We start from the raw sequence: 13,115 nt of genomic DNA, 5'->3' as shown, positions 1-13,115 counted from the left end.
TCAAATATTAAGGCTTAATCATTGACATATTACTGACTTTGATTATTCAAATCTAGAAATAATCGTCAAAACTGACTATAAGACTATAGTCATTAAACTGAACAATAAATACGCAACTGGGACTAACAGTAGATAAGGATGGCTTTCATCCAGGTGGGTGTTACTTTCTGATAAAAAATCACATTTTGGGTCTTCTGTATTCAGATACTTAAAATGTCGTTGACGTGTACGCTACTGTCCCAGCCATGCATTTGTACGATGCCTTAAAAATGATTTTGTTTGACTCGGACGTTCCTTTTTTATCCCCTGACTGACGTTTGGATGTGAAAAGAGTTCATTACTTCGGGCCCATTTTCCGTAACGTCAGAATGACAAGTAGACAACAACAGTAGTGTTTTAAATATATGTGAAATTATCAGTAATGGAAATTATATAGGTTTCATCTTTAGCATCTTTATAAAAACGGACAATAGTCAAAGACAACCAAAAAAATTGTAAAATATGTGGATTAAGTGTCACTTCAATATTATATTTGATTTATTTGATTGGTGTTTTAATCCGTACTCAAGAATATTTCACTTATACGACGGCGGCCAGCATTATGTTGGGAGGAAACCGGGCAGAGCCTGGGGGGAAACCCACGGCCATCCGCAGGTTGCTGCCAGACCTTCGCACTTACGACCGGAGAGGAAGCCAGCATGAGCTGGACTTGAACTCACAGCTAACCGACTGAGCCACGGAGGCCCCCACTTCAGTCTTGTATGTTTTATCTGTAAATGTATGGTGATCATTATAGCTGCATAATGTTCAGTGCATTGCTGGCCAATGTTTGTAAGTATACGAATGCTCGGTGCGCTCTTTGTTGTCAATTCTGGAAATGCCACTCACGCTTGGGCTGCGTGCCCAAAGTTAAACAATGATGTATGCACCCCGGACTAGTTTACATTAAGAACTGGACTGTTTTTGGTAGAGGGTTTGTGGGAAAATGGATTGGTAATTACATGTATCGAAAAACATTGTAATTTGTTTTTAATGATTAGAAGGTAAGATTAACCGCACCAGGAACAAAAATTTCTGTCATAGCGGACTCGATAGGACTGGATAATCTGCATTTTAAAAGAGTCTTGATTAGAGGAGAGCTGGCCTGTCATCTATCCTCGGCGAGAGCTTGCAGGTACATTGAGTGTTCCCGGTGCGAACCAACTGCCAGTCATCAATAAAAGAACTATTGGGGGAAATATCGGCGTTTGTTCATCCTTCACACCTTCGCGGGCCGAGATGGATTAAACCCTGGCTAATCACGCCGGGTATAACCTGTACCTCGGTTCTGTAGATGTAACAACCCATTCAACACCAACAAGACCAGCACACAAGCCCGCTGCCGTCACCTGAGATAGAAAGTTTACAAAATGATGTCAACAGAAAACATATTAAAGTCTGACTATTCATACTGGAACATACAGCAGATATTGTCATGATCGTGATTAGTCTAATCGCAGTTCTGGTCAGGAGTCTTTCAAAACACTTGCGAAAGATTTGCGAACACCAACTACACGTAAACAGTTTGTGCACACACAATGGCAGATGCACATTTGAAAGTAGAAGTGTGAAAGCATGGACTCAAGTGAGCTGTTTTAAAATTTTGATATTCATCATAAGACAGAGTCCATCCCTGCCACTCAAAAACCTTCGGGTAGAGTCCCGAAAGCCAACTTGGAACCAATCTCAGAGAGGTTCGCACTGACAGCAGCCAAACTTACCCGCATTGAAAATACACTGTTTCTTCCCCTTTCTGGGTTAATTCGCTTAATAAGCTTCAATCAGGCAGTGGTTTTCTGGGGATTTCAATGTCAAAAACTAATTTCAGCTACATTTCCAACCCATAATAACCTGACTTTTGGTACTGCCGCTCATTACCAGATGCTTTATCATTTCAGTGGAGACGCTTCAACTTCTTTGACAAGGAAGCGGTGAAGGAACCAGAAGGAAATACTGTTTTTGACAAGCTTGCAGTAAGTAGACGAAATCTTTGCCTTTTTTTTTGTCATATTTTTATTTTGCTGATGTATACATGAATAAATCCATATAAATGATACACATATATTATCTGTCACAGGATGTCAATATTGCAGCGGTTGCCAGTGGGCGTGGTCAGATCGTCGTTGGCGACCATGAAGGGGTGTTGTATTTCATCACACGACAGTTGCAGATGTCTGCCTTCAAGGCGTACGAAATCAGAGTCTCTCATATATTCCAGATGAAGCAGCACAACCTTCTCCTAACTATCGGGGTAAAATAATCAAAATGTTACATACCATGAAAACACCTGAAAAAAATTTAAATTGTTAATTAAGCTTAATTTAGCAAAAATATGCAAACCAAAATACTGGTATACAGGTATATAATTTTAACCAGTCTTTCTCAATTCTCAATAAGTTCCAGTTATTTTTTTTTTTTAAATATAACTGTACGAGTCCTGCGTAAGCTTTCAACGTGTTCAATGATCAGAAGTATAATTTGGCCAGGAGGAATTTTTCAAACATGAAGACGTTGACCAAATGTGGACCATTTGTTGCAGGAAGATGAACAAGGAATCAACCCGTTGATTAAAGTATGGAACTTGGAGAAGGTAATTCATATAGGTGATGTACCCAAGGAAATGAAAATCTGGTCAGACCACTGATTTGAGAGATTAGAATTTGACATTGTATGCTAACGATACTGGCAATGTTTTCCTACCGGACCGGAGATTTTCTCAATCCATAGCTGAGGGGATCCCACTTATGTTGGACCAAAGCAAACTTCTGTTCTGTTTAAATCGGTCACTTGTAGACCAATATTTTGAACAAGTGACCATGTTTGCCTTCGGAAAGCTTAGCTGAGTATTCTCCAAGATAGAGACTTTTTGCCATAGTGAAGGCTATTCTTCATAGATAAAAGATCATCCGCTGTGTAAGACAATTGAATAATCCACATTGTGGTTAGAGATGCCGAACATGGTTGTTTGTTCAAAGTTTTGCTGGATTGTGGACTAAATATGGAGATATGAATATAGCAGGAGCCGAGTGTGACCTTACAAATTGCGACCCCCTCCCCGAGGGATTTCCGTTTAAAAAATGTCAAATAGGACGCATTACGGAGGTTGTATGTGTGCACAGGAAAATACATGTTGGTTTGGGAAAGGATACCTGCTTTACCTTGACCTTGACCTTGTATTGTTTATAGCATGTGATGTCTAGTTCATGTGGTACATTATGATTTCATTTTAAAGGACAAGAAAACTTATAAATTTGACGCAATGGGCTGAAAAGAACACATTTTTTTCTATCTGGTGGTGCCTGCTTCATAATTTTGCCATTTTTCCTCGCCATACACGTAAAGGCTGAAAACGGCAAAGCTGGCATAAATCGCTGAGTTTTTAACACCCTGTAATTTATGCTGGGGGTGTGTTGCCTCTCAGCCAGTGAGAGTCGTTAAAGCTGCCGGTTTGTTTGTGTAAACTCGGAATCTACGTCCAACATTCCGGTTTCCCAATCGTCAAACGGAAAACGAACTGTACTGTTCGCTAACCTCCTGCGGAAGAAGAGTTCTACCGGAAATGTATGAACTACATTTCAACAGTTTTCAACGGCAATTCTCCTCCTAACACAAAGGAATTTAGGACTAGTTCTTAGGGAAAATGGAGTCGCCCACAGCAGATTCTGGCGCTGACTTTATTTATAATTTATCAGCTTGAGGTACATATTAGAACTTTTTTATGGCATGCACCTGTGAGGATGTACATACTCTTTTCAGTGGTATTTGATTGACATTTAAATTTTCTTCTCCTGTAAGATTACAATTTGGCATCAACAAAACCGGAATTAAGATATTGTAATGAACACAATAGTCATTTCCTGTATAGTTTTCCAAAATTTACAGTATTAAAATTCAGATTATGCGTATGTATGTTTGATTTTGCTGATAAGTTTGTTTCTGTTATATAGATGGAGAAGGGAAGTCCAGTATGCACGAGGATTGCAAGAGCCATACCAGGAAACAAACCTACTCCTGTGAGTAATGCAGTAAAGCATTTGAAAGTGTTTTTTTGTTTCATATTTTCTTTCATTTTTTTTTTGGAACCTACAGCAGATATTGTCATGATCGTGATTAGCCTAATCACAGTTCTGGTCAGGAGTCTTTCGAAACACTTGCGACAGATTTACGTACACCAACTACACGTAAGCAGTTTGTACACACACAATGGCAGATGCACATTTGAAAGTAAAAGTGTGAAAGCATGGACTCAAGTGAGCTGTTTTAAAATTTTAATATTCATCATAAGACTGCCATCCCTGCCACTACAAAAACTTGGGGTAGATTTCCGAAACCCAACTCAATGAAACCAATCTCAGAGAGGTTTGCACTGACAGCAGCCAAACTTACCTGCATTAAAAATACACACTAGTTTGTTCCCCTTTGAATGTTTTATGCCGTGCTCAAGGATATTTCACTTATACAATGCGGCCAGCATCATTGGGGGTGGGGGGAGGAAACCAGGCACAGGGAAACCCTTGACCATCTGCAGGCTGCTAAAGACCTTCCCACGTACGACCGGGGAAGAAGCCAGCTGTCGCATTGGTGAAAAGTTCCTGGGTTATTCTGCTACGCTTGTACTCTGACCACTAGGGCACGTAGGCCCTTCAGGAAAGAGTGAGTGTATCATACATCTTGGATAATTTCTGGGTCTGTTGTTTTCGTGTCCTTTTTGACAATAAACTGGGTGATGGTGCTGCTGTTTGTGTCATAAGCAGGGAAGTAAACTGACTGTGATTGGCTCCATCCATGACACTGACTGCAGCGTAGCAAGTGAAATATTCTTGAGTATTATACATATATCATATTCGTGTCATCATTTGACCGTTGCAGGCTACATTTTGCTGTAAAGATCGCATGACATCAGTTACATTGTTATATGGACCTCGTCTCTGACAGTTATCTCCCTTGGAAGCCCTTTCCCAGTTCTCCCACCCCCACTTCAGTCCGTATAGTTGGTTGTGCGAGAACTGACCAATCCATGTACATGGAATGGTATACAGGGGACAATATCGTACATTATTGCTTACAATGTGTGGTGACACAAATCAGTCAGATAAAATCCATTCACCTGTGTCGTTGCTGTAGTTCAGCAAAAATGTCTCTTGTTTTTAGGTCACATGTTTCACCGTCCATGAAAACCTCAACTGGATGGCCATAGGGTTTGAGAACGGTAGCGTAGTCCTGCTGAAAGGGGATGTGACAAGGGACAGGTAAGGGGAGTGGTCGCAGATGAAAGTCTTCTGGCTACGTCCAGAATACTGTGTAAGAAACCAAATCAGCATTTCAGCAGACTTGCGAATTCACATCAATTCATGCAAGATAAGATGAAGGGGGATCTCATAAAGTAACGCGGCTAAACAGCGTGATTTTAAAGTTGGTGCCGCGCTGTGCCATTGAGTCAACAGGCCCGACTATAGAAGCTGTATTCATTGGTGCAACTACCATAAAATCACACCTTAGCTCCCACCTAGTTTCACTTAAACTTGCATCGAACTTGAGAGACCTTTGAAATGAGGCTTGTTATAACTAAAGGAAAGTGTATTAATTTCCTGGAAAGTACTAAATTTTGCATATGTCGGTGCAATTTACATGCAGACGGACACACAAATGCCGGCAAAAATATGCAGGTAACTTCGATTTGGTCAGGTAGTTGATTAACATTCTGCCATTGAAGGCATGTCCTGTAGATTATACGTAGACCGATGCAACTACCAGATTAACATTCTGCCATTGAAGGCATGTCCTGTAGATTATACATAGACTGATACAACTACCAGATTAACATTCTGCCATTGAAGGCATGTCCTGTAGATTATACATAGACTGATGCAACTACCAGATTAACATTCTGCCATTGAAGGCATGTCCTGTAGATTATACATAGACTGATACAACTACCAGATTAACATTCTGCCATTGAAGGCATGTCCTGTAGATTATACGTAGACCGATGCAACTACCAGATTAACATTCTGCCATTGAAGGCATGTCCTGTAGATTATACGTAGACCGATACAACTACCAGATTAACATTCTGCCATTGAAGGCATGTCCTGTAGATTATACGTAGACCGATGCAACTACCAGATTAACATTCTGCCATTGAAGGCATATCCTGTAGATTATACGTAGACCGATGCAACTACCAGATTAACATTCTGCCATTGAAGGCATGTCCTGTAGATTATACGTAGACCGATGCAACTACCAGATTAACATTCTGCCATTGAAGGCATGTCCTGTAGATTATACGTAGACCGATGCAACTACCAGATTAACATTCTGCCATTGAAGGCATGTCCTGTAGATTATACGTAGACCGATGCAACTACCAGATTAACATTCTGCCATTGAAGGCATGTCCTGTAGATTATACGTAGACCGATGCAACTACCAGATTAACATTCTGCCATTGAAGGCATGTCCTGTAGATTATACATAGACTGATGCAACTACCAGATTAACATTCTGCCATTGAAGGCATGTCCTGTAGATTATACGTAGACTGATGCAACTACCAGATTAACATTCTGCCATTGAAGGCATATCCTGTAGATTATACGTAGACCGATGCAACTACCAGATTAACATTCTGCCATTGAAGGCATGTCCTGTAGATTATACGTAGACCGATACAACTACCAGATTAACATTCTGCCATTGAAGGCATGTCCTGTAGATTATACGTAGACCGATGCAACTACCAGATTAACATTCTGCCATTGAAGGCATATCCTGTAGATTATACGTAGACTGATGCAACTACCAGATTAACATTCTGCCATTGAAGGCATGTCCTGTAGATTATACGTAGACCGATGCAACTACCAGATTAACATTCTGCCATTGAAGGCATGTCCTGTAGATTATACGTAGACCGATGCAACTACCAGATTAACATTCTGCCATTGAAGGCATGTCCTGTAGATTATACATAGACCGATGCAACTACCAGATTAACATTCTGCCATTGAAGGCATGTCCTGTAGATTATACGTAGACCGATGCAACTACCAGATTAACATTCTGCCATTGAAGGCATGTCCTGTAGATTATACGTAGACCGATACAACTACCAGATTAACATTCTGCCATTGAAGGCATGTCCTGTAGATTATACGTAGACTGATGCAACTACCAGATTAACATTCTGCCATTGAAGGCATGTCCTGTAGATTATACATAGACCGATACAACTACCAGATTAACATTCTGCCATTGAAGGCATGTCCTATAGATTATACATAGACTGATGCAACTACCAGATTAACATTCTGCCATTGAAGGCATGTCCTGTAGATTATACGTAGACTGATGCAACTACCAGATTAACATTCTGCCATTGAAGGCATGTCCTGTAGATTATACGTAGACCAATGCAACTACCAGATTAACATTCTGCCATTGAAGGCATGTCCTGTAGATTATACGTAGACCGATGCAACTACCAGATTAACATTCTGCCATTGAAGGCATGTCCTGTAGATTATACGTAGACCGATGCAACTACCAGATTAACATTCTGCCATTGAAGGCATGTCCTGTAGATTATACGTAGACCGATGCAACTACCAGATTAACATTCTGCCATTGAAGGCATGTCCTGTAGATTATACATAGACCGATGCAACTACCAGATTAACATTCTGCCATTGAAGGCATGTCCTGTAGATTATAGGTAGACTGATGCAACTACCAGATTAACATTCTGCCATTGAAGGCATGTCCTGTAGATTATACGTAGACCGATGCAACTACCAGATTAACATTCTGCCATTGAAGGCATGTCCTGTAGATTTTACGTAGACTGATACAACTACCAGATTTACATCCTGCCATTGAAGGCATGTCCTGTAGATTATACGTAGACCGATGCAACTACCAGATTAACATTCTGCCATTGAAGGCATGTCCTGTAGATTATACATAGACTGATGCAACTACCAGATTAACATTCTGCCATTGAAGGCATGTCCTGTAGATTATACATAGACTGATGCAACTACCAGATTAACATCCTGCCATTGAAGGCATGTCCTGTAGATTATACGTAGACCAATACAACTACCAGATTAACATCCTGCCATTGAAGGCATGTCCTGTAGATTATACATAGACTGATGCAACTACCAGATTAACATTCTGCCATTGAAGGCATGTCCTGTAGATTATACGTAGACTGATGCAACTACCAGATTAACATTCTGCCATTGAAGGCATGTCCTGTAGATTATACGTAGACTGATGCAACTACCAGATTAACATTCTGCCATTGAAGGCATGTCCTGTAGATTATACGTAGACTGATACAACTACCAGATTAACATTCTGCCATTGAAGGCATGTCCTGTAGATTATACGTAGACTGATGCAACTACCAGATTAACATTCTGCCATTGAAGGCATGTCCTGTAGATTATACGTAGACTGATGCAACTACCAGATTAACATTCTGCCATTGAAGGCATGTCCTGTAGATTATACGTAGACTGATGCAACTACCAGATTAACATTCTGCCATTGAAGGCATGTCCTGTAGATTATACATAGACTGATGCAACTACCAGATTAACATTCTGCCATTGAAGGCATGTCCTGTAGATTATACGTAGACCGATGCAACTACCAGATTAACATTCTGCCATTGAAGGCATGTCCTGTAGATAATACGTAGACTGATGCAACTACCAGATTAACATCCTGCCATTGAAGGCATGTCCTGTAGATTATACATAGACTGATGCAACTACCAGATTAACATTCTGCCATTGAAGGCATGTCCTGTAGATTATACATAGACTGATGCAACTACCAGATTAACATCCTGCCATTGAAGGCATGTCCTGTAGATTATACGTAGACTGATGCAACTACCAGATTAACATCCTGCCATTGAAGGCATGTCCTGTAGATTATACATAGACTGATGCAACTACCAGATTAACATTCTGCCATTGAAGGCATGTCCTGTAGATTATACGTAGACCGATACAACTACCAGATTAACATCCTGCCATTGAAGGCATGTCCTGTAGATTATACGTAGACCGACGCAACTACCAGATTAACATCCTGCCATTGAAGGCATGTCCTGTAGATTATACATAGACCGATGCAACTACCAGATTAACATTCTGCCATTGAAGGCATGTCCTGTAGATTATACGTAGACTGATGCAACTACCAGATTAACATCCTGCCATTGAAGGCATGTCCTGTAGATTATACATAGACCGATGCAACTACCAGATTAACATTCTGCCATTGAAGGCATGTCCTGTAGATTATACATAGACTGATGCAACTACCAGATTAACATTCTGCCATTGAAGGCATGTCCTGTAGATTATACATAGACTGATGCAACTACCAGATTAACATCCTGCCATTGAAGGCATGTCCTGTAGATTATACGTAGACTGATGCAACTACCAGATTAACATTCTGCCATTGAAGGCATGTCCTGTAGATTATACATAGACCGATGCAACTACCAGATTAACATCCTGCCATTGAAGGCATGTCCTGTAGATTATACGTAGACCGATGCAACTACCAGATTAACATTCTGCCATTGAAGGCATGTCCTGTAGATTATACGTAGACTGATGCAACTACCAGATTAACATTCTGCCATTGATGGCATGTCCTGTAGATTATACATAGACTGATGCAACTACCAGATTAACATCCTGCCATTGAAGGCATGTCCTGTAGATTATACATAGACTGATGCAACTACCAGATTAACATTCTGCCATTGAAGGCATGTCCTGTAGATTATACGTAGACTGATGCAACTACCAGATTAACATCCTGCCATTGAAGGCATGTCCTGTAGATTATACATAGACTGATGCAACTACCAGATTAACATTCTGCCATTGAAGGCATGTCCTGTAGATTATACGTAGACTGATGCAACTACCAGATTAACATTCTGCCATTGAAGGCATGTCCTGTAGATTATACGTAGACCGATGCAACTACCAGATTAACATTCTGCCATTGAAGGCATGTCCTGTAGATTATACATAGACTGATGCAACTACCAGATTAACATTCTGCCATTGAAGGCATGTCCTGTAGATTATACATAGACTGATGCAACTACCAGATTAACATTCTGCCATTGAAGGCATGTCCTGTAGATTATACGTAGACTGATGCAACTACCAGATTAACATCCTGCCATTGAAGGCATGTCCTGTAGATTATACATAGACTGATGCAACTACCAGATTAACATTCTGCCATTGAAGGCATGTCCTGTAGATTATACGTAGACTGATGCAACTACCAGATTAACATTCTGCCATTGAAGGCATGTCCTGTAGATTATACGTAGACTGATGCAACTACCAGATTAACATTCTGCCATTGAAGGCATGTCCTGTAGATTATACATAGACCGATGCAACTACCAGATTAACATTCTGCCATTGAAGGCATGTCCTGTAGATTATACGTAGACTGATGCAACTACCAGATTAACATTCTGCCATTGAAGGCATGTCCTGTAGATTATACATAGACCGATACAACTACCAGATTAACATTCTGCCATTGAAGGCATGTCCTGTAGATTATACATAGACCGATGCAACTACCAGATTAACATTCTGCCATTGAAGGCATGTCCTGTAGATTATACGTAGACCGATGCAACTACCAGATTAACATTCTGCCATTGAAGGCATGTCCTGTAGATTATACGTAGACTGATACAACTACCAGATTAACATCCTGCCATTGAAGGCATGTCCTGTAGATTATACGTAGACCGATGCAACTACCAGATTAACATTCTGCCATTGAAGGCATGTCCTGTAGATTATACATAGACTGATGCAACTACCAGATTAACATTCTGCCATTGAAGGCATGTCCTGTAGATTATACATAGACTGATGCAACTACCAGATTAACATCCTGCCATTGAAGGCATGTCCTGTAGATTATACGTAGACCAATACAACTACCAGATTAACATCCTGCCATTGAAGGCATGTCCTGTAGATTATACATAGACTGATGCAACTACCAGATTAACATTCTGCCATTGAAGGCATGTCCTGTAGATTATACGTAGACTGATGCAACTACCAGATTAACATTCTGCCATTGAAGGCATGTCCTGTAGATTATACGTAGACTGATGCAACTACCAGATTAACATTCTGCCATTGAAGGCATGTCCTGTAGATTATACATAGACTGATGCAACTACCAGATTAACATTCTGCCATTGAAGGCATGTCCTGTAGATTATACGTAGACTGATGCAACTACCAGATTAACATTCTGCCATTGAAGGCATGTCCTGTAGATTATACGTAGACTGATGCAACTACCAGATTAACATTCTGCCATTGAAGGCATGTCCTGTAGATTATACATAGACCGATGCAACTACCAGATTAACATTCTGCCATTGAAGGCATGTCCTGTAGATTATACGTAGACTGATGCAACTACCAGATTAACATTCTGCCATTGAAGGCATGTCCTGTAGATTATACGTAGACCGATACAACTACCAGATTAACATTCTGCCATTGAAGGCATGTCCTGTAGATTATACGTAGACTGATGCAACTACCAGATTAACATTCTGCCATTGAAGGCATGTCCTGTAGATTATACGTAGACTGATGCAACTACCAGATTAACATCCTGCCATTGAAGGCATGTCCTGTAGATTATACGTAGACTGATGCAACTACCAGATTAACATTCTGCCATTGAAGGCATGTCCTGTAGATTATACGTAGACTGATACAACTACCAGATTAACATTCTGCCATTGAAGGCATGTCCTGTAGATTATACATAGACTGATGCAACTACCAGATTAACATTCTGCCATTGAAGGCATGTCCTGTAGATTATACGTAGACTGATGCAACTACCAGATTAACATTCTGCCATTGAAGGCATGTCCTGTAGATTATACGTAGACCGATACAACTACCAGATTAACATTCTGCCATTGAAGGCATGTCCTGTAGATTATACGTAGACTGATGCAACTACCAGATTAACATTCTGCCATTGAAGGCATGTCCTGTAGATTATACGTAGACCGATGCAACTACCAGATTAACATCCTGCCATTGAAGGCATGTCCTGTAGATTATACGTAGACTGATGCAACTACCAGATTAACATTCTGCCATTGAAGGCATGTCCTGTAGATTATACGTAGACTGATACAACTACCAGATTAACATTCTGCCATTGAAGGCATGTCCTGTAGATTATACATAGACTGATGCAACTACCAGATTAACATCCTGCCATTGAAGGCATGTCCTGTAGATTATACGTAGACCGATGCAACTACCAGATTAACATTCTGCCATTGAAGGCATGTCCTGTAGATTATACATAGACTGATGCAACTACCAGATTAACATTCTGCCATTGAAGGCATGTCCTGTAGATTATACATAGACTGATGCAACTACCAGATTAACATCCTGCCATTGAAGGCATGTCCTGTAGATTATACATAGACTGATGCAACTACCAGATTAACATTCTGCCATTGAAGGCATGTCCTGTAGATTATACATAGACTGATGCAACTACCAGATTAACATTCTGCCATTGAAGGCATATCCTGTAGATTATACGTAGACCGATGCAACTACCAGATTAACATTCTGCCATTGAAGGCATGTCCTGTAGATTATACGTAGACCGATACAACTACCAGATTAACATTCTGCCATTGAAGGCATGTCCTGTAGATTATACGTAGACCGATGCAACTACCAGATTAACATTCTGCCATTGAAGGCATATCCTGTAGATTATACGTAGACTGATGCAACTACCAGATTAACATTCTGCCATTGAAGGCATGTCCTGTAGATTATACGTAGACCGATGCAACTACCAGATTAACATTCTGCCATTGAAGGCATGTCCTGTAGATTATACGTAGACCGATGCAACTACCAGATTAACATTCTGCCATTGAAGGCATGTCCTGTAGATTATACATAGACTGATGCAACTACCAGATTAAC

The 13,115-nt window shown here is 40.4% G+C and overlaps 1 protein-coding gene across 1 annotated transcript in view; it reads left to right on the top strand.

Moving 5' to 3' along the window:
- Positions 1-138: 138 nt before the first annotated feature.
- The window catches only part of LOC135463688 (vacuolar protein sorting-associated protein 11 homolog), a 49,291-nt gene continuing 36,314 nt past the window's right edge, over positions 139-13,115 (top strand). Inside the window, exons 1-6 of the mRNA XM_064741067.1 lie at positions 139-153; positions 1,938-2,012; positions 2,117-2,290; positions 2,579-2,629; positions 3,987-4,052; positions 5,191-5,288. Of these exons, the coding sequence (XP_064597137.1) occupies positions 139-153; positions 1,938-2,012; positions 2,117-2,290; positions 2,579-2,629; positions 3,987-4,052; positions 5,191-5,288 (479 nt within the window). The remainder of the gene's footprint in view (positions 154-1,937; positions 2,013-2,116; positions 2,291-2,578; positions 2,630-3,986; positions 4,053-5,190; positions 5,289-13,115) is intronic.

The sequence above is a fragment of the Liolophura sinensis genome, chromosome 3 (assembly GCF_032854445.1).
Source record: "Liolophura sinensis isolate JHLJ2023 chromosome 3, CUHK_Ljap_v2, whole genome shotgun sequence".
Taxonomy (NCBI): Eukaryota; Metazoa; Mollusca; class Polyplacophora; order Chitonida; family Chitonidae; genus Liolophura; species Liolophura sinensis.
Note: the sequence above shows the minus strand (reverse complement) of the source record. Positions and strands in the feature narration are given on the sequence as shown.